This window comes from Erpetoichthys calabaricus, chromosome 2 (assembly GCF_900747795.2).
Source record: "Erpetoichthys calabaricus chromosome 2, fErpCal1.3, whole genome shotgun sequence".
Taxonomy (NCBI): domain Eukaryota; kingdom Metazoa; phylum Chordata; class Cladistia; order Polypteriformes; family Polypteridae; genus Erpetoichthys; species Erpetoichthys calabaricus.
In genome coordinates, this window is record NC_041395.2 from 187489313 (window position 1) to 187516704 (window position 27392).

Below are 27392 nucleotides of genomic sequence, written 5' to 3' on the forward strand. Positions count from 1 at the left end.
TATATATATATATATATGTTATATATATATATGTGTATATATATATATTATATATATATGTGTATATATATATTATATATATATATATGTGTATATATGTGTATATATATATTATATATATACAGTGGTGTGAAAAACTATTTGCCCCCTTCCTGATTTCTTATTCTTTTGCATGTTTGTCACACAAAATGTTTCTGATCATCAAACACATTTAACCATTAGTCAAATATAACACAAGTAAACACAAAATGCAGTTTGTAAATGGTGGTTTTTATTATTTAGGGAGAAAAAAAAATCCAAACCTACATGGCCCTGTGTGAAAAAGTAATTGCCCCCTGAACCTAATAACTGTTTGGGCCACCCTTAGCAGCAATAACTGCAATCAAGCGTTTGCGATAACTTGCAATGAGTCTTTTACAGCGCTCTGGAGGAATTTTGGCCCACTCATCTTTGCAAAATTGTTGTAATTCAGCTTTATTTGAGGGTTTTCTAGCATGAACCGCCTTTTTAAGGTCATGCCATAGCATCTCAATTGGATTCAGGTCAGGACTTTGACTAGGCCACTCCAAAGTCTTCATTTTGTTTTTCTTCAGCCATTCAGAGGTGGATTTGCTGGTGTGTTTTGGGTCATTGTCCTGTTGCAGCACCCAAGATCGCTTCAGCTTGAGTTGACGAACAGATGGCCAGACATTCTCCTTCAGGATTTTTTGGTAGACAGTAGAATTCATGGTTCCATCTATCACAGCAAGCCTTCCAGGTCCTGAAGCAGCAAAACAACCCCAGACCATCACACTACCGCCACCATATTTTACTGTTGGTATGATGTTCTTTTTCTGAAATGCTGTGTTCCTTTTACGCCAGATGTAACGGGACATTTGTCTTCCAAAAAGTTCAACTTTTGTCTCATCAGTCCACAAGGTATTTTCCCAAAAGTCTTGGCAATCATTGAGATGTTTCTTAGCAAAATTGAGACGAGCCCTAATGTTCTTTTTGCTTAACAGTGGTTTGCGTCTTGGAAATCTGCCATGCAGGCCGTTTTTGCCCAGTCTCTTTCTTATGGTGGAGTCGTGAACACTGACCTTAATTGAGGCAAGTGAGGCCTGCAGTTCTTTAGACGTTGTCCTGGGGTCTTTTGTGACCTCTCGGATGAGTCGTCTCTGCGCTCTTGGGGTAATTTTGGTCGGCCGGCCACTCCTGGGAAGGTTCACCACTGTTCCATGTTTTTGCCATTTGTGGATAATAGCTCTCACTGTGGTTCGCTGGAGTCCCAAAGCGTTAGAAATGGCTTTATAACCTTTACCAGACTGATAGATCTCAATTACTTCTGTTCTCATTTGTTCCTGAATTTCTTTGGATCTTGGCAAGATGTCTAGCTTTTGAGGTGCTTTTGGTCTACTTCTCTGTGTCAGGCAGCTCCTATTTAAGTGATTTCTTGATTGAAACAGGTGTGGCAGTAATCAGGCCTGGGGGTGGCTACAGAAATTGAACTCAGGTGTGATACACCACAGTTAGGTTATTTTTTAACAAGGGGGCAATTACTTTTTCACACAGGGCCATGTAGGTTTGGATTTTTTTTCTCCCTAAATAATAAAAACCATCATTTAAAAACTGCATTTTGTGTTTACTTGTGTTATATTTGACTAATGGTTAAATGTGTTTCATGATCAGAAACATTTTGTGTGACAAACATGCAAAAGAAAAAGAAATCAGGAAGGGGGCAAATAGTTTTTCACACCACTGAATATATATATATCTACGTATATATATATCAAAATACCCGCGCTTCGCAGCGGCGAAGTACTGCTTTAAAATTTTTATTAAGAAGAAAAGTAAACCGAGGGAAAATGTATCAATAATTATTTGTTAAGGATCTCTTTGTATAGCACGTTGTCAGTTCGCCCCTCTGCTTGTAATATGACCAAGCTGTGTTGTAACTTACTGTTGAGCATGCAACGTACAGTTTGCTATTTGAAAATCAGTCTTGCCTCAAATCAATGCCAAACTTTTGTAGGGTCTCTCCCTGAGACTTATTAATTGTCATTGCGAAGCAGAGCCTTAGTGGAAATTGGAGGCGTTTGAATTGAAATGGGAGATCAGAGGGTATAACTGGGATGCGAGGAATAAAAACTCTCTCCCCTGAGCCACCGCCAGTAAACATAGTTGCCTCAATGACGTTCTTTTGCAGACACGTGACCTGAAGTCTCGTGCCGTCACAAAGTTTCAGTGGCTGTACGCAAATCCACAATCGGTTTCATATTGTTTTCGTACCTTATCAATTGTGTAATGTGTTTTTTGAACAGGTTTGATTCATCGAAGTGATCACTCCTGCTGCGTTCAGTCACTTCACGTGAGCTGCTGTCTTGTGTGATGTTGCGATGTCCATACCTCGTGTCTTCTCATTAAACTTGTATCTCGCGAATATGGCATTGCAAACGGCAGCGGGTCAGTTCACGTGCTTACATGGGAGGCGTGATGACGCGATATATTTTGATATATATCAAAATACCCGCGCTTTGCAGCGGCGAAGTACTGCTTTAAAAATTTTATTAAGAAGAAAAGTAAACCTTTTTAAACTGAAGAAAATGAACCGGTTGTAATATGACCAAGCTGTGTGCTGAGTTTACTCTTGAGCATGAAATCTAACGTGGTTTGTGCCCTTCAGAATGAAAACAGTTTGCATTTACCTCTTTAATAAAAGGCGAGCTTTTAAGCCTGAGACATCACCCCATAAATGCACACGTTTAATTGCACATGTGTTAATATGTATACTTACACAGTATTAAAAGACACTCAAAAATTAACGTCATTTACCTTCGTTCCCGCGTTTGACTCGTGCTGTAAATCTCTTCCTTGTTTTTAGTTCACGTGATTATGTAGGAGGCGTGATGACGCGATACGTGACTCCGCCTCCTCCATTTGAGTATATGGACAAAAAACAGGTTCCAGTTATGACCATTACGCATAGAATTTCGAAATGAAACCTGCCTAATTTTTGTAAGTAAGCAGTAAGGAATGAGCCTGCCAAATTTCAGCCTTCTACCTACACGGGAAGTTGGAGAATTATTGATGAGTGAGTGAGTGAGTGAGTGAGTGAGTGAGTGAGTCAGTGAGGGCTTTGCCTTTTATTAGTATAGATAAAAGAAAATCCTGGAATGGAAAAGCAAGTCTACGATACGTGATCTTCTCGGAAGACATTTTAAACACCCTCGAGACCAAAGACACCCCCTACTTACAATCTATCAAATAGGACAATAGGCAGCAAAACATTCAGTCTCGCGAAGGATTTGATCATACACAGATCCAGGGCTCTCAGCGCATATAAAGCGTATAAGGACAGTACGTTATAAATGAAATATCGACATCTAAGCGAAGAAGAAAGCAGCGCGGAGAAAAAAAACAAGAGCAAAAAAGAATAATCGAGGTGCAAATTCAGAAAATAATAAAAGTAATTATCAGCCCGGAATAAGTGGAATTGAAAAAAAAAGCACGTCCAAACCGGCTCAGAATTAAAAGACAATGAGTAAAAGACAAAGTAGAACTTCATAAAGACGTTTACAAACGTTGGCGCTAAACATATGCAGAGTAGGTTAGAGACTATGAAACCACTGAAATTAGAAAGGCTAAAAAAAAAACAAAAAAAAAACAAACAAAAAAAAACGGTGCTATACACATGTGGAGAAAGTTAAAGGATATGAAAGTAGGAAAATTTGAAAATATAAAAAAAGAAAGTAAAGATCGCATTAGCGCAAACAAACAAACTGCCTCATTTAACTATGCACCAGTCTAACTTTGATTTTGCACAATAATTGCTACACTATTGCACTTTAACACTTAATTCTACTTTATTCACATAATTTTACTTATTTATTATGTTCTACTATACTGTTATCTTTCAATCTATGACTTTTTGTTAATCTAACCGATATTCTTCTAACTTTGCACAGTTTTGGATAAACGGATCTGGATGCATTTCACTGCGTGTTGTCCTGTATAACTATGAATGTGACAAATACAGAATCTTGAGAATTTCAAAAACAGAGTTTACTGCACATGTATTTATTGGTTACTTTGTTAATGTATATATATTTATCTGTCTGCTTATTTAAAAAGCTAAATTTACCCCAGGAGTCAAAAACGTTCTGTCTAGCCCTTGTACAAAAACCTAGACAAAAGCTGGGGTATCACCTTGGTAACCCCATGTACTTTTGGAAATGTGAGAGGAAAATAGCACGACTTTACAGACAGGAGTCCAATGCAGAACTCTACTTACTTTTTTACTTTGTAAAAAAAAAAAAAAAAAAAAAAATTGACTGCTGATGATGTAGATAATTTTGTCTGTGCTGAAATTCCAAACAGAGAAACCTATCCTGTCCTCATTAAAAAGATTCAGCATATTGGGACTCGCAAGATTACAAATATTGTTTTTACAGAAGTTCTGAAATAAAAATGAAACTAATGAAATAGGAAAAATTCAAAGAAAAAAAATCTTAAAAGTGTGTATCCGGAAAACCAAACACGGGGGTTGACGAGCAAAGCGAGCAGGGGGCAAAGTCCCCTAGTATATAAGAGATTTCAGCATGGTATGTAAATATAAATTACAATGTAATTCTCCAAACCTAAACAAATACAGTACCTAAAATATCAGAGCCAAAACCACAAATATTACAACAGATTTCTGACAGACCATGCTTGCTGGATTATGCATTCCTGGTTGAAAAGACAATGTCTTTAAACACTGCAGGCTTGAACACCCTCAAAACACTGCAGATAAAGGCATGTGTTTTCTTTTAATTACAGCACGAGAAATAAAAAGGTGGGAATCATACACATGAAAAATTTTTAAATGATATAAAATTGCAGATGACTGGCAATTTAATAAGAATATTTTTATTGCAAAGATGCTGAGAATAAGCAATAAATGTGAGAGAGTCCTAAAGATACCCCCTATCTAGGGTAAATAATAAGTTGTATAAGAATGTCAGTAAGGAAGTTTTAATAATCCAAATATAAATTTTGAAAAAATAAAAAAGACTGGAGTACACAACAATAAATTATTAAATATGGCCAGTTACTGTGTTTTAACCAACTATATTATGCTACCTGCAAGTAGAGAAGCCTAATACTATTGAATCATTAGGATGTTGTTGTTAAAAAATAAAATGATTTTCAGCAAATTGGCCAAGAGCATCCACAAAATGCAAAACTCATCCATTCATCCTACAAATTTAATTAGGCATGAATTTTTAACAGATGCAACCGAGCCTCAAAGATATAAACTGAGACAAACTTGCAGATGGTACAGAAAAAAATGGAGTAAATTTAAAATTACATATAGAACAATTTTATAGCAAATGTTAAGGGCAATAGGCAACCTCCTTGGTTAATGAGTAGAAGAGAAGAAAAAAAATAACGAAAAAAATGCAGAGTTATAACGCATGTAGACAAATGGTAACAGGACTTACTAGAGAGTAACAGACAAAAGGAAAATTGGAAATGCCAAAAAGGCGAATAGAGAAGTATACTTGTAATATTGCAAAGCATAACCTAAGAAGATATTGTAGTTTTTTTTAAATAAGAGACAATATAGTCACCGGTGAAATAAAATATAAAAAAGTAAATATGTTAATTACATATTTTCGCAATTTTTTTCTTTTAAACCACTGAAGAGCCCAGTAACATAGTATATCAAACTTCATACACTGTTAAGGAAATTCTTTGAGACGTGGAGTCCGCTGAGAGCACAGTACCTCTTTTAATAAAACGTAAAAAAGCATAAAAAAAAAAAGTTAAGACCAGGGGAAATAACCCAGACTAGAAAGTAACAGAATATAACTTCATATATTAGAATGGAGAATCAATACTGTCAAGTTGAACATCTTCCCCAAGCTTTTGTTTCTATTTTAGAGCAACCCTATATACCTTAACAAATCATTCTTTAAGAAACTAGACTCAAGTATACTGTAATCTTACTTATCTGGAATTTAAGACATCCATGCATTCAAAAGGTGACTCTACGAAGACCTAATGTAGAAGGTGGCATGGCACTACCTAATTTTCAATTATATTGCTGGGCAGCAAATATACAAGCTATAGAAACCTGGAAATTGAAAGAAATTGATAAATTTACACCAGTATGGTCAGCAATGAAAAGAAAGACTTGCTGTACTTCTTTATATGCACTGCTGTGTGCCCCAGTAAATACTAATATGCACCAACATACCAATAATTCAATTATCCACCAATAACTCAAAATATGGAAATAATGCAGGATGCACTTCAAGGAATAGACATTTATCTGTTGCTCCTCTACACAATAGACAAAATCTTTGATCAGACAGCATCTCAACAATATATAAGAGGCATCTCAAATGATCTACCATTCAAAGATTTTAGGGAATGGTAGAAAAAAAAAGATCTTTCAACTAATACCTCAGAAAAGGAGTAGAAGTCAGCCATTAATAGAATATACTCGTTTTATATGCACATTACAAGCATTCAATAATTAAACTTAAATGTGATTGATGAAAGATTTTATCTCGTTTGCAATTCTCCAAAATGTATTCAGGGCAAGATTGAACCTGTTTGTGATAAAATGCAGAATACAGAGAATAAAATGCAGAATACATTCCATATGGTTGAGAACCTAGATGTCTTGACAAACTGAGTGGAAGCTTGGTTATTCTGCTAGGAGATTAATGCTTCAGTGCTTGCAAAATTATTAAAATCCCTGGCAGCCCTTCGGAAAGACGCTCTTCAGATTTTGGTATCCCAAAAAACCTTTAACTAGCTTGAATAAAAAACACAGTTTCTTAATGTAAAAAGTTAGATAAACGAAATCACTCAAAAACATTTGTTTTCCAGAATTAGAAATAGTCATACATAAACTATTCAATAATCATGTAACAATCAGCATCATAAATATAACACTCAATATAAATATGTATTTGGTTCTGTTTGATTTTGCTGGGGTGTTATGTTCCAGGTGTCTTGAACCTTTTCCATAATACATCCAGGAACTAATTGCCTTGTCAGTGCAAAAAGTCTCAAACAATTCCCCATTTGTGGAGAGATGCATGAAGTCATTCAGTTTTTCAGACTGAAGTGAGGTATGGTATGACATTTTCACTCTGTTCATGCAAGAAAATGCTCTCAATATCTAAGTTTCCATCCAGTTTTTTGCGACGTTTTGTTATCGACAAACAGAATATACGTAAAAAAAATGTGCAAAATTTGCTGTCTCCAGCCTGTTTCCATCCAACTGGCTTTTTATCGATAAAATGGTGTGCCTGATGACGTCATCCCCCCCAAAACGACCTGTCGCATAAGTTTTGTTGTATCGCGAAAAAAATCTGCCCTTGAGCCATTTCCATACATAATTTTGTGTATGTCGCAAATTATCTACCTTTTGTTTTCCACATTACACCCCCCTCCACTAAACAAAGAAACAAAGAAATTGAGAGATTATTCAGACAGTTTTTTGAAATTTGCCAGCTTACTGTTATTTCAGTTTCACGAATAATTGGAATTGTACATAATATCCGAAGACAACAGCAGAATGAAGCAGTTGCTTGTCTGATAGCCCTAGAGCTCGAAGAAAGTACCCCAGTGCGACGAAACCCACTGGTATGGGAGAGACGACGGAATAAGACCTTCTGGGAGGAGGTGGTGGAGAGACACTTCACAGAAAATCTCTGGCTGCAACATTTTAGAATGACACGGCCGACGTTTGAGATGTTGTGTGGATTCATCAGTCCTGATGTTGCGCCCATCACAGGTTGCCACCGAACACCGGTTCCAACCCAAAAGCGGATTGCCATCGCCCTTTACAAGCTGGCAACCTGCGCCGAGTACAGAGTAGTTGGAGAAACTTTTGGGGTTAGTAAAACTACCGTCCATCGATGTGTATATGCTGTGTGCACCGCTATTAAAGAAAAATTAATGCGGCGTTATATCAGACTTCCGACTGTAGCGGAGGCCAATGAAATTGCATACCGCAATTCCTTGGTGCATCTTGTGCCACAGATTTACGGTGCGCTGGATGGCACGCATGTGCCTATTCTTCCCCCGACGGAAGGCTACCGCGATTACATTAATCGCAAAGGGTGGCCATCTATTGTTCTCCAGGCCCTTGTTGATGACAGGTGCATGATACGAGACATTTGCGTTGGCACTCCTGGAAGTGCCCATGATGCAGCTGTGTTTGCAGCATCGGATCTGTACAGGTGAGCCTACCTTTCAACATCCCTTCTCAGTGCGATAACAACTGAATTAGTAATGTAATCTGCTTCCCTTAAGTTTTTTAATTAAAACTGAAATTTGAGTTAATACAAAATAACGACGTTTAATCAAAAAAAAACGAAAGTTAATATTAATGAGAGAATTTCTCATATATGCTAAAACATCTGCCATTTAATAATAAGAAAAAAATGTTTAGATAATGAAACACACGGTTTATTAAATATTTTGATTGGCACAGTAAATTACCTTTGCGGTTTTTGTATTATATAGACATCCTGAGAGACACCCCCAGGCTACAGTTGATGTGGAGGGAGTTCAGGTACCCCTTTTAGTAGCATTAATTGTCCTTAAATGTTGTAGCATTCCTTTGTCGGTTTCCATCAAATAGTGGTGATGTCGTTTTCCTCAATTAAATTGAGGAAATAACGAGTCTCTTCATCAGACCATGCGAACTGCTCCGCCATTCTCATTTTGATTGCACGTAATGAAAATGTGACACATTTATTTGCGTTAAAGCCCTTTTTTCCGACAAAAAGTGTTTCCAATGTAGTTTTTGCGACATCTGAAGTATCAATATGGAATTTATGCGCTAAAGTTAAACGGAAAAATATTATGTCGACATGTACAACATTTTATCGATAATTAGCATTTCCATCAGCTATATCGGTAAAAAAATTTGAAGCGCTAAATATTTTTTCGCAAAAACTCCTTGGATTGAAACCTGGTTACAGATAGATGTAGATGGACTAAGTGTCCACATTAATTTTACCAGTAACAAGATATGTGAGAGTGTTCTGGATTCCTAGTGAGAAGATCTCTGTACAAGCAATCTAGCTTGATACCTGGTGCTCTAAAAGCCACATTTTTAGACATGCCTTTTCTTGGAGAAAGAAGGAGAATTTTCTCATTCTTTTCCTCATTTAGCAAACTGGCAAAATGTGTGACAAGATAACTCACATCTTCATCCCCATAATTCGCCAGTTCTTCTCTGGGGTGGGGAAGAGAGAGGCTTTTCATACAGATTTTTAAATTTGGTGTCCATGTACTTAATTGTGTTGTCTGTAATCTTCTGAAACTCTGCACCAGGGGTGTCTTTGTCTGTGCTCTCACTTCTGCTAGAAAGTCATTGGCTTTACATGAGCTGACTCCCACAGTAGCTCTGTGAACTCTTTTTCCAAGTCTTTCTGGGATTCTCCTGGCTTTGTTCTTAGGCGGAGTAAATGTGATGCGGTGCTCTCCACTAACTGATTAGTTCTCATGATGTTTAAGTTGTCATACTGAAAATCCGTACTGTACTTGGATAAGATGGTACTGTAGTCCAACATGTAATGTAGGAAGCAAACAAATTCCTTGCTCTTCATCTCCTGCACCATGCCCTTTGCTCTGACAGCATCACCTCCTCCTGCCATGTTCTCCATATGCACAATGGTGGGAGTGTAATTTTTTCCACAGCCTTCAGACACCTCAGCCTGCTTGGTAGCCACTGTGGCTTTTCAGCCCACTGAAATAACTTACTTTCTCTTTAAACAGTTCACTTATTTTCTTTATAGAATAGTAGTACATCTTAAAGATGGTTTTCAATGTATCCTCAGACTTGACCAGGTACTCACAGCCTATCACATTATTCAGTACTGCTAGTTCTAATTTGTGAGCTACAGAGTGTATTGTTATGATGAGGGGTAGCTGTCGTTTCAGTCTTCCAGCTACTCCTGTTTTCTTTCCCATTCTAATTTGTGAGCTACACAGTGTATTGTTATGATGACGGGTACCTGCTGTTTCAGTCTCCCAGTTACTCCTGTTTTCTCTCCCATCATCAGTGTAACTCCATCAAACTTTGCACACACTACTTTCTTCTTCCATATCTCTTCACTGATAAACATGGTTTACACTGCCTCAACAGCAGCTTCTAAGAGACCTGCAGCATTTGCACTCTTCACTGACTGACATTTAATCTTGTAAGTGGATATGTCACCATTATATTTCAAATTACCTGACATGAACCAACACCTGTTCTAGTATGATGCAAGTGTCTGTGCTTCCATCTGCAAGAAATGATAACTTGCTTCCTTGTATTTCCTTTCCAACCTGATCCCTTGATGTCTGTGGTACCACTCCAATAAATTCTCTCCATGCATGATCATTATGATAAGTAGAACCAAGGTCTAGGCCATTTGCAGCTTGAAGTTTGCAAAGGCCATTAAATTTTGGTAATGGTAGTTCACTTTTGGCAAAGTAGTATGCTGTTTTGAAAAGTTCTGTCAGGACTTCATGTTGTGATTTGTTCATTTTTATTATGTTCATTGCTATTGGCATATGTTAAGGGAAAGTGGCTGCATACTGGGCACCCATGCACTTCTTGTGATGCACAGATTTGTCATGCTTTCTGGTAGGGTCTTTCCTACAATTACTGCTTCCAGTAACAAAAGTGCTCGAGTCAGAAATTGCGAGGAATTAATGACACCCCCAACAGAGTATTGTCTTGTTTACCTTATGTTCCAGCCATGGAAATTATTTTGTCCATGAAACCAAAAAACTAAACGTTTTTGCCTCATGGTCAGATATTTCTGAATTCTTTCACTTTGTGGTGGTCTGCTTTTGCTCCTCTGTTCCCTATTCTTCATTCTGACTGGTCTGTTTCGACCGAGTAGAGCTGAAATCCTCTTTCGCAAATTTTCACATACACCCACACAAGCACGTGTAAGCAATTTCACAGGCTATAATTTAATTAGCTTCACAGCCCATGCAAACTCTACAGAGCCCCTTAAGGGACATGGGCAAACAAAAAAATCCTTTTAAACTTTCATGCGAGCACCAGAAAGTTTTGCATGCACACACCAAATTGTAAAGGATTTTTTTGTTTGCCCATGTCCCTGTAGGAGCTCCGTAGAACTCTATCACATTTGCAACAGTAAATAAATGAAGTGAGATCTACACTCCTTTACAGAGGATGGCAACAATGCACCAATTTTGCTTGCCAAACATCATATGAAAGAGAGAACAGAAGAAAAATAAACCATTACACACCCGTCCCTGCAGACAAATCATCATAATTAAAATCCTGTTTGTTACATTTTTTTATATTTTTTTCCATTCAAATAGCAATTCATGAGAGCTGACAAGACAAATAAAGTAGGGAATTTGACTTCACTCAAAGTATAATTTCAGGAAGCCCATCAGGCAGGGTGGTGTTACATTTTGGTAGCCTGATGTAATAGTCCCGGACATCAGGCAACCGATTTTACAAGCCCTACAGCAGCTGAATCACTGACTCCCATGCTAACATAGTAAGAAGTGGCCTAAAAAATGTATAAACTATTTAAAGAGACTGAAAAGTTTAGTTTCCTATTTTACCTGTGTCACAGTTCGCATCACCTCCCTATAATATCGAGCACAGGGTCAGCCCTATTCTCAGCGAGAGAGACTCCAGCTACCTTAAAGAATGATCTCACTTTTTCTCAGAAAACCTGCAAAAGTAAGCTGCACCCACAAAGGGCAAGGAAACCATTCACGCCATATAGTCTTTAAATGGAGCAGACAGCACTACCTCTTCCTGTCACCAGATTCATGACTGAATTAAACTGCAAACCAGAAGGCAGCCTCTCATCTCTGGTTTGACCACCAACACATCAGTAACTCCATCCTTTCATGGATACAAAATATATCTTTTGTGCGACAAAGCCAATAAAAATAAAGAAGGCCCAGAGAGACAGATTAAAGGATATTTAGGATTTTACACAACTTTGAGGATGACCCACAGTCTGAATTTTTGTCTTTTCCTGGAATAAGTAAAAAATTGAAATTTGCTTTTAACATGGCATGGCTGTGGCATTCTCTCACTTTCTGGTGGTCTGTGCACCCCCACACAGTCACACCTAAACAAATATTAAATATAAAGAAGTTGCTACAAAATTCTGAATTTTCATGAAACTATTCTTTCAGTTTTTAAGTCCTTCTTAAAATTAACAAGGATAATGCATATCTCCATTAAAGGATTTTCAAAATTCATTGCAGAAGACAATACTACAAATCTTACATTGAAATAAAAAGCATGGAAAATAACAAAATGCTTAATACTGTAGTACATCTCTGATAGTAGCTTCATCTCAGAGTGCAGGAAACTTAGTCCACATTTTTTAGTAAGTACTACATAAAGCTACAGTATAACTAACTTTTCACCCTTCTGGCGATTCCATTTCACTTAACTTCTCCATACTACCAGAAAAAAGGTTAAGTTAAATTGACTTTAATTAGTAAGAGGGGAAAGTTATGGGATTGTAGGGAAACCATTTATATTGACCTTAATGACAGTGTCACAGGCACTGGTACCAGGTAAAAAGAAACCTCTAGTTCCACTAAGTAGTGAGCTTTATGAAAACAGTCTCCCAGGGAATATGTGAAACTTTCCTCTCTTTCGGGTCTCTTGGCTTTTGAAAAGCCCTTTAAAATAACAATAAACATCCAGGTGCTAAATACACTATAATAATATATAACAATAAAGGTTTGTGCCCTTACAGCTTCACCTGTTAAGAAATAATAAGCTACAGGTCTAGCAAAATAAAACTTTGGACTCCTCTTAGATAAACAGGAAGCTGAGCAGGTATGAAGGGCCAGATAGCTGGCGCCACTCTCTCTCATTATAAACGTGTGCTAAACACTTGCTTGTTATTTGTCTTTTTTGCACGGCAGTGTTTACATGATATCTTGCAACTTTTTGCAAAGCTAGCAGTTGCATGTGCAGTTGGTGCTATAGGCAAAATCCATTATTAGCAGCACACATACACTATATAGTAATTCAAAAAATACACAAAAATGTGCTGTTGCTACAAACGGATAATCCCAAACAGAAACTGTGATTAGTCTAGGTTACACACATAGTCCCTCAGACCTGTCTAACCACTACATCATCACTGCTTTTGATGCCTATAGAGAAGCCACTTCTTCATGGTATAACAGCATGCATCCCTAAAACCTTTCAAGAACTCTCTTCTTGTGAGCATCAGCTATCTTGTATTTATAATATAGTAAATATTCCACCCAACTGCATGTAACATTTTGCAAAGATGGAAGATTCTGGTTTAATATACATATGTTGGGTCTGAAGTACACCCTGGATTTTATGCTGCGCCCCCTCAGTATTTACTATACGGCCAATTTTGGAGTGACCAAGAAATTTACCATGTTTGCTAACCATATTAAAATGAATGTCATTAATATAAATTAGGAAGAGTAAAGGTCCTATCACATCTCTTTAAGGGACTTTACTATTGACCACACTCCATGAGGCATTCTCCTCTTCCCTCTGTACAAGAGATTCAGTTTAAATTAGTACTGATGCCAATGCTCTTTGGGTGTAAGACACTACAGTGATATACTGTAACTAGTGCCACAACAAAGTCTCAATGACACCCACTAACATTCTAAAACGAGAGACTAAGGAGAAGGCACACTAGTTAAAGACCGATAACCATATTGTCATTTATTAGGGAAGGAAAAAGTTAACATGGTTGAGCAAAATTAAAGGCACTGTTCTGTAAGAGGCCTTGAGGTGGAATAAGCAACTGAACTGTGGCAGAAAGCTTCATAGTTTTAGTATGACATAAAGGCTCACTAAAAGCCAGATGCTGTAATATGGTACTGTACAAGCAGGAAAGATCATACTGACCTAGCTAACAGTGCTTTTGAAAGAAGGATGTCAACATTTATTTGAAGGTGAAATCGTCAGATACAACTATTTCACAGAAGACTTCAGAAAAAGATGGTAGACTTACATGTACAGTATATTATATATCCACTCACATATTGCATTTTAGGAGCAACAAACAGTCAGATGAAGCTAACATGATGTTTCCATGCATATTTTGTTAATTCTGTCATCTGTGCACATGTTGGGAAAAAGACATGTCATACTCAATGGAACAGCATATTTTGTTAATGGAGTGGTACAGTATGTTTGTACAGGCTCCTTAGTGTTGATACATGAGGGATTTCAGCAATAATGTTCTACTGTGAAAGCTGCTGTGAAACGCACAAATTATTATCTGGAAAAAAAGTAACGTACTACTAGTTCTGTCAGCATCACACTAATCAAGGCACCGGAGACTGGTGATGTGTTGCATGCTGATTAGTACATACAGGTAAAAACTTTTTTTACTCTATACACATAACAATAATGATCCCATGAATTCACAAAAAACTAAGCAGCACTTCTTTCTGTACCCTCAGAGGTTGTCGCATATATTGCGGATATTATGGGAAAAACAGTCAATATGCGTATTTTAATAGACTGCCTCAAAAGTCTCGTCAGTGTCCTTGATTGTCAGGCTAGCTTTTCATAAATTCAGCAAAAATTCATAAAAAAAATTAGCTACAGGGGAATTTTCTACAAGGCCAGTGTAAAAAATGCAGACCAAGGAGGTGCTGAATGGAACAAATAAAAACATAGGAAGAGACCACAGAACATGGGAGGAAACCATCCCAATAGAAGGCATCTTATATATACATATATATGTATAAGTGCCTAGCACTTCTTCAGAAAGCTGATATATGTATATATACAGATTAGATCTCTATCTCTCTCATATATATATTATACAGTAATCCCTCCTCCATCGCAGGGGTTGCGTTCCAGAGCCACCCGCGAAATAAGAAAATCCGCGAAGTAGAAACCATATGTTTATATGGTTATTTTTATATTGTCATGCTTGGGTCACAGATTTGCGCAGAAACACAGGAGGTTGTAGAGAGACAGGAACGTTATTCAAACAGTGCAAACAAACATTTGTCTCTTTTTCAAAAGTTTAAACTGTGCTCCATGACAAGACAGAGATGACAGTTCCGTCTCACAATTAAAAGAATGCAAACATATCTCCCTCTTCAAAGGAGTGCGTGTCAGGAGCACAGAATGTCACATAGATAGAGAAAACAATCTCTAGCAAACAAATCAATAGGGCTGTTTGGCTTAAGTATGCGAAGCACCGTGGCACAAAGCTGTTGAAGGCGGCAGCTCACACCCCCTCCGTCAGGAGCAGGGGGAGAGAGAGAGAGAGAGAGAGAGTTTGTTTTTCAGTCAAAAATCAATACGTGCCCTTCGAGCTTTTAAGTATGCGAAGCACTGTGCAGCATGTCGTTTCGGGAAGCAGCTGCACAAAAGATAGCAAAGTGAAGATAATCTTTCAGCATTTTTAGACGAGCGTCCGTATCGTCTAGGTGTGCGAACAGCCCCCCTGCTCAATCCCCATACGTCAGGATCACAGATAGTCAGCGCAAGAGAAAGAGAAAAGTAAGCAATCTAGCTTCTCAGCCATCTGCCAATAGTGTCCCTTGTATGAAATCAACTGGGCAAACCAACTGAGGAAGCATGTACCAGAAATTAAAAGACCCATTGTCCGCAGAAATCCGCGAACCAGCAAAAAATCCGCGATATATATTTAAATATGCTTACATATAAAATCCGCGATGGAGTGAAGCCGCGAAAGGCGAAGCGCGATATAGCGAGGGATCACTGTATATCCAACGTCTATCTGTATGTCTATCTGCTTTTCAGAAGAGAACTACTTAACGGGTTTAGATTGGGTTTTTTTTCTATAATTTACTTGAACATTCAGGTTGCTTTGTGACTTCCCTCATTGCACTATGTATCTTAGTTCATTTGCGGTACTGATTCATTTGCGCGAATCGGAGGGACATGCAGCAGGCCGTGGGGAAGAGGGCGGGGCCCACCTCACTCACACGCCAGCCTCAGGGCGTTCCATACCTCCGCTTAGCTAGTGAACGAGAGAACTACTTAAAGGATTTAGATCGGGTTTTTTTCTAAAATTTGCTTGAACTTGATTCCAGTTGATTTTGCGCTTGCTAAAAATTATAGTTCACTTGCCGGAGCGATATATTCACAGCTAATCCAAGACAGAGACTGTGGGTTGAGGGGTTTGGGGGGGGGTTGTATAATGTCAGGAGTGGGGAGCCGGGCAGGGCCCTCCTCACTAGTACATGGGTGGAGCTGCGGGGAACTGCTAATCTATAATAATAAAAGGCAAAGCCCTCACTGACTGACTCACTCACTCACTGACTGACTGACTGACTGACTCATCACTAATTCTCCAACTTCCCATGTAGGTGGAAGGCTGAAATTTGGCAGGCTCATTCCTTACAGCTTACTTACAAAAGTTAGGCAGGTTTCATTTCGAAATTCAAAGCGTAATGGTCATAACTGGAACATATTTTTTGTCCATACACTGTAATGGAGGAGGCGGAGTCACGTATCGCGTCATCACGCCTCCTACGTAATCACGTGAACTAAAAACAAGGAAGAGATTTACAGCACGAGTCACACGCGGGAACGAAGGTAAATTACGTTAATTTTTGACTGTCTTTTAATACTGTGTAAGCATACATATTAACATGTGCAATTAAACGTGTGCATTTACGGGGTGATTTCTCAGGCTTAAAAGCTCGCCTTTTACTAAAAAGGTAAATGCAAAACTATTTTCAATCAGTTTATTGAAACGCTCCCGTTAAGGATTGCAATAACATATTCGCGAGATAAAAGAACGAAGTAGGGGGAAATGGAGGAACAGCCGCAAACAGCGAAGAGCAAAAAATGAATTAAACAATTGAGAACGGAGCGAGTTAAGCATACAAGCATGTTCATAAGGGAAACAAAGCACGGTGTAAAACGTAAGTTTAAATTAAGTTTATAGAAACGCTCCCGCTGCGGATTGCAATAACATATTCGCGAGATAAAAGTTTAATGAGAAGACACGAGGTATAAACGAACCACACGCCGTGGCGCAACATTAGGGGCAACAGTTTCAACCATTCTATGATCTGCTTCTTGCAACTGAAAGACGGCACATGGCGGATGTTAGCCGACTTGCTGACCGCAACGTTAGGGGCTTCAACTATGGCGCTGACGCCACATCTCAGTGCCAACACTTTGCAGACTGTACTTAAAAGACACGCCCTCCTCACTGGACAGTTAAAAACACCAATCAAACTAACGATGACATCAAGTATTACCCAATCAAAAGTAGGAAAGGAGGCATCTTCATAAAATGCGTGTGGGATGATTTGCATGAGACGCTGCTTTAAAAAAAAAATGATAAAAAAAATACGGGATAAATCCCGTCCAGTATTGATTCAAAACGGGACGCGCAATTTATGTGAATGTATGTATGTATATATCTATGTCTATATATATATATATATGTAGATATGTAAATTTGTATATGTATATATATGTTTATGTGGATGTGTATATACGTACGTATATGTACATATGTGTATATGTAGATATGTATATATGTATATATATGTTTATGTGTGTGTGTGTGCATATTATATATATAAAAGACAGCAACACTCATAACATATATATATATAATATATGTATATATATATATATATATATATAATATATGTGTATATATATATATATGTGTATATATATATATATATAATATATGTGTATATATATATATATATATATATATATATATATATATATATATATATATATATATATATATATATATATATATATGACAGCAACACTCATAACAATGACAACACAATTACATTGACAATCATGTTACGTTATTTTTAAAATGTTTCCTTTACTTTTTCATAACCTCTTTAACACACTACTTCTCCGCTGCGAAGCGCGGGTATTTTGCTAGTATATATTATATATCAATTAATAGAATATACACTTTCATCATAAAATATAAAAAAACAACAACTTTGTAATTCCCCACCATGCTAATCAAGTTTCAAAAATTGTTTGAATCAATCAATTTATGTATGCCTCATGATTTAGTCACATATAACCACAAAAATTGTGGTTAAAGAAAAACATTTTTTTTTGCTTTTTAGTGCATTTATAACTAAAGTAAATAAAACTTTTACTTAAAAAAAATATATATTTTTTATGTGATTTCTTCATAGTATAACTTTTTTCTTTCTTTGCTCTACAGATGGGTAGCAGAAGTGAGCTCATCTGATTTAAATAAAGTCCTTCAAAAAACAATTAAATAAAAAAAACTAAACATTTACTTGACTACCAAAACAGCATTCTCCACACAATGCATGTCAAGTACAAAGTGGTGGAATGAGTATTCTGTTCCTCAAATTAGGAACTGCCATATCAGTGCAAAGAAAAATTCAGCATTTTTAAAACACACAAGTGACAGTATACTATACTTTTAAACAGTATAGTTCAAGAAAGAGAGGGGATACCCATTAGAAACTACAAAGACTTTACAGCATCACTACAGTATATTACACAACAAACTATGATGCCCACTTAAGGTAAAACTTTTAATGACCATCATTATTTTAGCAGCATTCACAGATCACACAGCACAATATAATTTAAAAGCCATAGCTCACTACATCTGGATGTATTTAAAGTAGACAACTGGTATAACAAGTTGGGAAAATGGCAACAACAGTTTGTTATGCACTACATGCATGACTGTTAAAAACAGTTTAATAATTGACAGATTAATCATTTAGTGATGCATCTGTATAGTTCTCACTTACAAATAGTGGATCCCAGAAATTGATTTCAGATTAGTGTTCTATGATTGACTATGGAAGTATGCTTTTCAATGAAATAGTGCACTGTACGGGACTAGTTTCATCTTTGCACCCAATGTTGAAATGGACTGAGGAGGTACAAGAACTGGCTTTCTTAAAACTACTTTAATAAGCAATCTGAATATCTGCCTTCCCCCCAAAAATGTATTTATTCTGTATTATTAAAAGCAAAAAAAAAAAAAACTGCCAGTTGTACCAGAAAATCACTATAGCTAGTCATTTTCAATAGTTTTTAATTTTTAGCTAGATAATTAGACTTTGATGCTAACATGAAAGACAGTTCTTAATTTTTTAATTTTAACTTTTATCACATAACTGGCACCCTGTCCAAAAATTAATCCTACACTGTGCCCTATGCTTCCTAGATTAGGCTCCAGCATCCCATTGACACTGCTCAAAATTAAGCAGGTTTAGAAGATGGATGGGAGGATGGATGGATGAATGAATAGAGCATATAACTTGAGCTTAGAAAACTGCACCACTATTTAGCTTCTACCAGAAATACAATTGTCCTCATAGTTACAAGCTACCATAATAATGTTTAGTATTGCTAGGAGCTATGCCCTTTAACCAAAGAATATGTATACACGACTGGATTCAAACTTAGATAAGTAAACAGTTTAGTGTTTGACACATTCACATACATTTATTTATACTAGGATAGTTTACGTATTGTGGTCAAATCACCTCTGATACAACACCACAATAAGCAACATAATCAATTAAAATGTTTACTTGTTTTATATACAAAGTCATTTTACATTGTTACTTGCATTCCATTTTAAGAACTATCAGATAGAATGACCTATCATAAACTAGGGGGCTCTGCCCCCTGCTCGCTTCGCTCGCAAACCCCTGGTGTTGGGTAACCCGAAATACATTGATGTATGTATGAGATATATTGGAGTGTAAAGGTGTAGATGACGAACAAAGGAAGTAAACAACCCATAGCATGGCACATTAGAAAGATTTATTGAAATATTTCTTTATACACAACATTTGTAGTAAAGATGATGTGTTGTCCTTGAATGAGTTTTCCTTGGTATGGAGTATCTACAACTTCAACTTTAATGTCAGATGAACGCCGAACTCTTGAGAAGGCTATATAAAGTTGTCCATGTCCAAGTACAGGCTCAGAGAGGTATATGCCAACTCTGTCCATGGTTTGTCCTTGGGATTTGTTGATTGTCATGGCAAAAGCAGGTTTAATGGGAAATTGGCGTCGTTAAAGTGTAAAAGGTAATTCCAGGTCAGAACTTGTAAGGTCAACTCTAGGAATCAAATCAGTATTATTAGAATTTGATCCTGTAAGTACTTTTATAGACTTAGCTAATGGGTGACTGTTTATGACTTCAGCGACGTTTCTTATTATCAGCACTGTGTATTGCTTGTTTTCTTGAAGGGTCATTCGTTGATAGATTGCGACATCTGGATCTAACACGTAGATTTGTGCATATTTGCGTTCGTGATTTGGTTCAGGGTGCACTGTTCCAATCCGATGTAATATTTGTCCACATACCCGAAAGCAGTATGGGCCATTGCCAGCTGGTGGCCTGATATTCACCCCGGTAGATGCAAAAGCAAATGAACTATTGTAGGATCTAATACAGTCCATAAAGTTTTTACTTTCAGGTACATTGTTAGTTAGAAGCTTCCGTAGATATTCAGGAAAGTCATCTAAAGGAGGCAGTCTAACCTGACCCTTTTGACAACAACGTGTAAACTCATTAGTAGTATTGCCAGTTGTTTCTTCAGGGAAGTTAAGTAAATGACAATGACAGCAAATGATATTCATTAATCCTAATGAATGCTCATTAATCGTGGACTCATTACAGAATGCGTTGTCAGCTAATTGGCGGAATTGTTTAGCGGCTGTTTGTCGTTCCTTTCTTTGCCATTTATCTATTGCCTCTGCTGTTTGAGAGGCGCGTTGTAGGCACCTGCGTTCATTAATTGTATTCAGGCGGGCTCGTTTCTGTATGTCCGTCATGTAACCGTGCCTGCTTTGCTTGCGGCATTTCAGACGCGCGTTGTAGGCGCCTGCGTTCATTGATTTTATCCAGGCGGGCTTGTTTGTGTATCTCCGTCAGTTGTGGTCTTTCGTTTTGAACCCATGCCTGCTTTGCTTCCGCAGTTTCAGATGCGCGTTGTAGGCGTCTATGTTCATTGTATTTGTCCATGCGGGCTCGTTTTTGTAGCTCCGTTAATCGAGCTGTTTGGTTTTGGAGCCAAGACAGTTTTGCTTCCACGGTTTCAGACGCGCGATGTAGGCGCCCATGTTTAATGATTTTATCCATGCGGGCTTGTTTTTGTAGCTCTGTTAGTTGAGCTGGATCGTTTTGCAGCCATGACCGTGACTCCATTAGTTATCCATTGTCTACCGTTAGTAATATGGATAATTGCACTTACTGTTAATACGGAGCATTTTCTGTGGTTGTACTGTTAATAATGCATCACTGTAATGTGATTCACATATGCTATATGGCTTGGACGTGTGAGGATGCCGAATGTTTAATACGAAGAGTTCGTTTATTCTTATTACCCGGACCATGCTGTGTAGTGTGGATGTTTAGTTCAGAAGCGCGTTGTAGGCGCCTGCACCTTTCGTACTATCTTTGTGGACCTTTGCGGACTCCGTAGTGTCTTCCGTTTGACTCTGGGGTGTAGTGCAGAATCCTCTTTTCTATGTGGCGTTAGTTGAGCTATTTCGTTTTTGAGCCATGACTCCTTCGTTAGTTGAGCTCTTTCGTTTTTGAGCTGTGACTCCTTCGTTCGCGGTGGATCAGACTTCACTTGCGATTTATGAGACGCGCGCTGTAGGCGCCTGCGCACTATGTCTCCTGCATCCATCGCCGTGTACCTGGGTCCGTGCCTTCCGGTTTACCATTCTCAGTTAGTAATATGGATAACTATAGCCAGCATTTTTCTAGACATTTTTCTAAAATGAATTTCAATATTCTTTGATCACCAAGGGAACAAAAGTAGTAACTTGGTTTAATAATAATTACAGTTTGGAAGTTGTTGTTCAGTTATCACCAATGCTCAGTTACTGAATTATCTGCACCACGTCATTGACTGATATGTAGACCTTTCTGCTAAAACATACAGTGCATCCGGAAAGTATTCACAGCGCATCACTTTTTCCACATTTTGTTATGTTACAGCCTTATTCCAAAATGGATTAAATTCATTTTTTTCCTCAGAATTCTACACACAACACCCCATAATGACAACGTGAGAAAAAGATTACTTGAGGATTTTGCAAATTTATTAAAAATAAAAAAATTGAGAAAGCACATGTACATACAGTAAGTATTCACAGCCTTTGCCGTGAAGCTCGAAATGGAGTTCAGGTGCATCCCGTTTCCCCTGATCATCCTTGAGATGTTTCTGCAGCTTAATTGGAGTCCACCTGTGGTAAATTCAGTTGACTGGACATGATTTGGAAAGGCACACACCTGTCTATATAAAGGTCCCACAGTTGACAGTCCATGTCGTAGTACAAACCAAGCATGAAGTCAAAGGAATTGTCTGTAGACCTCCGAGACAGGATTGAAACGAGGCACATATCCGGGGAAGGTTACAGAAAAATTTCTGCTGCTTTGAAGATCCCAATGAGCACAGTGGCCTCCATCATCCGTAAGTGGAAGAAGTTCGAAACCACCAGGACTCTTCCTAGAGCTGGCCGGCCATCTAAACTGAGCGATCGGGGGAGAAGGGCCTTAGTCAGGGAGGTGACCAAGAACCCCATGGTCACTTTGTCAGAGCTCCAGAGGTCCTCTGTGGAGAGAGAAGAACCTTCCAGAAGGACAACCATCTCTGCAGCAATCCACCAATCAGGCCTGTATGGTAGAGTGGCCAGATGGAAGCCACTCCTTAGTAAAAGGCACATGGCAGCCCTCCTGGAGTTTGCCAAAAGGCACCTGAAGGACTCTCAGACCATGAGAAAGAAAATTCTCTGGTCTGATGAGACAAAGATTGAACTCTTTGGTGTGAATGCCAGGCGTCACATTTGGAGGAAACCTGGCACCATCCCTACAGTGAAGCAAGGTGGTGGCAGCATCATGCTGTGGGGATGTTTTTCAGCGGCAGGAACTGGGAGACTAGTCAGGAAAAAGGGAAAGATGACTGCAGCAATGTACAGAGACATCCTGGATGAAAACCTGCTCCAGAGCGCTCTTGACCTCAGACTGGGGCGACGGTTCATCTTTCAGCAGGACAACGACACTAAGCACACAGCCAAGATATCAAAGGAGTGGCTTCAGGACAACTCTGTGAATGTCCCTGAGTGACCCAGCCAGAGCCCAGACTTGAATCCGATCTCTGGAGAGATCTTAAAATGGCTGTGCACCGATGCTTCCCATCCAACCCAATGGAGCTTGAGAGGTGCTGCAAAGAGGAATGGGCGAAACTGGCCAAGGATAGGTGTGCCAAGCTTGTGCAATCATATTCAACAAGACTTGAGGCTGTAATTTCTGCCAAAGGTGCATCGACAAAGTATTGAGCAAAGGCTGTGAATACTTATGTACATGTGATTTCTCAGTTTTTTATTTTTAATAAATTTGTAAAAACCTCAAGTAAACTTTTTTCATGTTGTCATTATGGGGTGTTGTGTGCAGAATTCTGAGGAAAAAAAATGAATTTAATCCATTTTGGAATAAGGCTGTAACATAACAAAATGTGGAAAAAGTGATGCGCTGTGAATACTTTCCGGATGCACTGTATGTTTTAGCAGAAAGGTCTACATATCAGTCAATGACGTGGTGCAGATAATTCAGTAACTGAGCATTGGTGATAACTGAACAACAACTTCCAAACTATAATTATTATTAAACCAAGTTACTACTTTTGTTCCACCAAAGCAACTAAAACATTTGGTCTTTTGGTATTTTGTTTAACGAGGAAGAAAACCGTTCATGGTGGAAAGCAAAGACATAAGGTAGAGTTGAGCCTTATACTTTCCTAGTCACCATTATTGGCACCAATGGAATTTAAAACACGTACAATATCTTCTGGGGGAAAAGAAATAATCTAGTGAAACAGCTATGGTCTATAGACACTCATGTTTGGTACAGAACAGCAAATGATCAAACAACAATTTTATTAGAATAGCAGGAAAAAAACTAGAAGAACCGAAAGATTGCCATGACACTGGTATTGGCACCTTTTAAATCAATATGAAAAAATCATTACATTTGACTCATCTGAAATAAAGTGGAAATTAGACTCACCTGCAATAAATTGTCAGTGCCTACATGACTTGAATTAGCGAATGAATGATGCCTTTAGTGCTTTAAAAAGCATCATGTTATTCCCTGTTCCATTTTCACAATGGTGAAGGCAAGAGATCTCTCTGAGAACATCAGAAATGCTATTATCATCAAACAGCATCAGTATCAGTGCCACACACTAAACCAAGAGGGGCTTTATCGGCAAAGGCCTAGGAGGACACTGCTGCTGGAAAAAAGACATCAAAAGGAATGATTGATCTTTGCCAGAGAGTACCTGGACAAAAAACAATCCTTTTGGGTAAATATTCTGTGGACAGATGAAACCAAACTACAGCTGTTTGGCAATGCACACCAGCAATTTGTTTATAGACTGCAAAATTAAGCTTATAAAAAAACACCCTACCTACAATTAAGTATTGTGGAGTATCCATAATGTTGTGTGTGCTGCTTTGCTGCCTCTGGAACTGAAGGCCTTGACCCTATCACAGAAATCATGAAATCAGAGGATTACCTAGGTATTTTAGAGCTAAATGTGCTACCCCGTGTAAGAAAACTAGGTTTGAGTCAAAAAGTATGGCTTCTCTTGCAAGATAAACACCCAAAGCACACATTCAAAAGCACACAGGAATGTTTGAAAACAAAAAAAAATGTACTGCTTTAAACCAAACAGTAATGAGTCCTGATCTCAATCCCATTGAAAATCTGTGGAAAGAACTGAAATCTGCCACTGGGGAAAAGGAATCCTGCAAACATTCAAGAGCTGGAACAAATCGCAAAGACAGAGTGGGAGAAAATTCCAACTGACTGGTGCAAGAAGCTCATAGATTGCTACAAAAAATGTTTGGAGACAGTATCACTGCCAAATATTAAGGAGTGCCTTTATTACTTTCCATGTCACATTTCTTGTTTCTTCTTTGAAATGACTACTTGTAATTTGAGCAATAACGTTTTTTGGTTTAAGAACTCAGGCTAGCCAATGACATCAAAATATTCTAATGATACAAATTTGGTACATTTCCATTTATTTCTGAATACATTCTTCAAGTTATATAAAAAATGCCAATAATTGTGACCAGGATTGTATTTAATAGTTGTATTTTACCTCAAATGCAATTAATACTAGAAAGAAGAACTTATAATCACTATAAGAGGCAGACTTGTTTTAGCCTTATTGTGAGTATTTTTGATAATACAGCTTCTTGCCTTTAACTTATTACCCAGTTAGGCGGACCGTGATGTGACACTTTACACTGAAAGACTCAATATAATACTCATAAAGCAAAAACAGAAAAAAATAGAAATAACCGTAAACACACTGACATTATTCTGCAACAAAAATGGCTGCACTAACTAGTACTACGATCTGTCAGCTTATTATACAACTACATAAGTCAAATGTTCAGCTCTGCTTGGAATTTGTGCCCTATCCACCAGCACAAATGTCACACATAATGAATTTATTCGTACAGATTTCTGTTGTCAAGCAAGTTTGGTGTAAACTGCAGCAAAAAACACGCCCCAAAACATACGTCACAAAAAAGGGACGACCCTGGTAATCACTCACGAAGTTCATTTCTTTTTAAGCCTAGTGATTAAAAAAGCTTTTGTAATCGAATCGCAAAACCTGGTCGTTCTAATAGAGCGACGGGTCTCCATCCTGCTGTATGTTTTAGTGCAACAAATAAAACTGCGAAAGAATACGCACTATTATCCTAAAGCCTACACATACTGTACAGAACAACAATATCCTGTGACACCCCAAAACATACTAATGATAACATAATACAATCTAAGGGCCGCGTCACGAAAAGAACTGGTCGCAACAACATCGGTTGTCAACCGTGATTTATAATCCAGTAGTTTAATAACTACTGGAGAAACTCTAAAACTTCATATTTTGCAAGTTGCTTTAATACAGTAACGTGACCCTGTTAGTAATGCAAAATTTTACGCAAACTTTTAAAAACGTTTTTTTCCTTTAATATATGCAATACATATAACAATAAGCGCTGCACGTGACATTAGTTCTCCTTTTTCTGAGAACTAAGCACAGCCATGACTACCGTATACTAATTTGGAAGTGAAAATTCTAGTTGATGGAGCGAAAGTCCAAATAATCTCTGGTCTGCCCACCTGACACCATCCAGTTTCACTCACCCAAACAAGCGCCGCTCACCAGAGCAGTAGCGGTCAGCGCCCCTGCCGAGGCCCCGTAGATGTTTCTGGCATTTTCTACCAGGAAGGGGGCATGTTCCCGTAGGCAGCTGGCAACACCAATGTGATATATGCCCAAAAAGCCACAGCCCGCAAACGAAATGTTCCACGGTGAGTCCAGAGGAAACATACTAATATAAGCTGGTCACAGGCTCGGCTCGGGGAAAAGAAAGAAACGTTAGAGCCGGCAGTACGTCGTCCAAGTTCACTAGCTGCACTTGTCAGTGCGGTGTTTCACTGTTCGCTACTCTCGGCAGTTCACATTGTATCATCATTCTCAGATGTCAGATGTGTCCGTGTCGAGACACGCAAGACTTTATTTCCCTTTCTGTCGCCACACCGCTTTTTACAGTTGACACAAGATCTCCTTTACGCAGCTGTCCAGATGAATCTTCTAACGCATATGTTCAACTTAGTCCTTCGCTGTTTTCGAACGCTCGGCCTCAATGACAATTCGAACAGGGCGGTGCATGTTGGTCTCAAAGCTCCAGTGCAGTGGGCGGTGAAGAATTCATTTGGAGCCAATCGAGAAACAAGCCACAACAACGCCCCACCTGAAGGAGCGCCTGAGGCCCCCTCACGTGCAACACTCTGGATGCATCCAGGACAAGCAAGGTTAGGAATTGTAGCGGAATTAACGAAAGAAGACATAAAAATCAGGCTGTATATGCACAGATGCACGCAAAACAAGCATTGCATAAATACTGTTCATGAATAATAAGTGGAACGGGTTGACTTTATCACATGTCAAATAACGTACAGTTAACTATAATGGATCTAAATCCTTAATTTTGTGGCCTGTGAACTTGAATACGGACTTAATGTTAAAATCACACCGAATTACTATACGAAGCGCGTTTTTAAAGGTCTTTACCGGTTTATTATACATAACAGGATCAGAGAATGTTGTGCTTTCAGACAAAGCAGAATTTACTGTATGAATGTCACGGAATATAAGTACGAGTGTGCGTATAGTTTATGTAGAATTTAAATTGCACTAAGGTGCACATTTTCCAGATAGGTTCTTAAATTATTTTATGAAAAGAAGATTATTAAATAGCTGCTTTACGCGCTTTTGGACAACGGTTTAGGTCAGTGTTTCCCAAACTCAGT

At 38.2% G+C, this 27392-nt stretch overlaps 1 protein-coding gene across 1 annotated transcript in view; it reads right to left on the minus strand.

The window, feature by feature from the left end:
* Positions 1-26756, minus strand: part of pnpla2 (patatin-like phospholipase domain containing 2) — a 122813-nt gene extending 96057 nt beyond the window's left edge. The window contains exon 1 of the mRNA XM_051922082.1: positions 26223-26756. Within this exon, the coding sequence (XP_051778042.1) occupies positions 26223-26409 (187 nt within the window). The 5' untranslated portion in view covers positions 26410-26756. The remainder of the gene's footprint in view (positions 1-26222) is intronic.
* Positions 26757-27392: the final 636 nt, after the last annotated feature.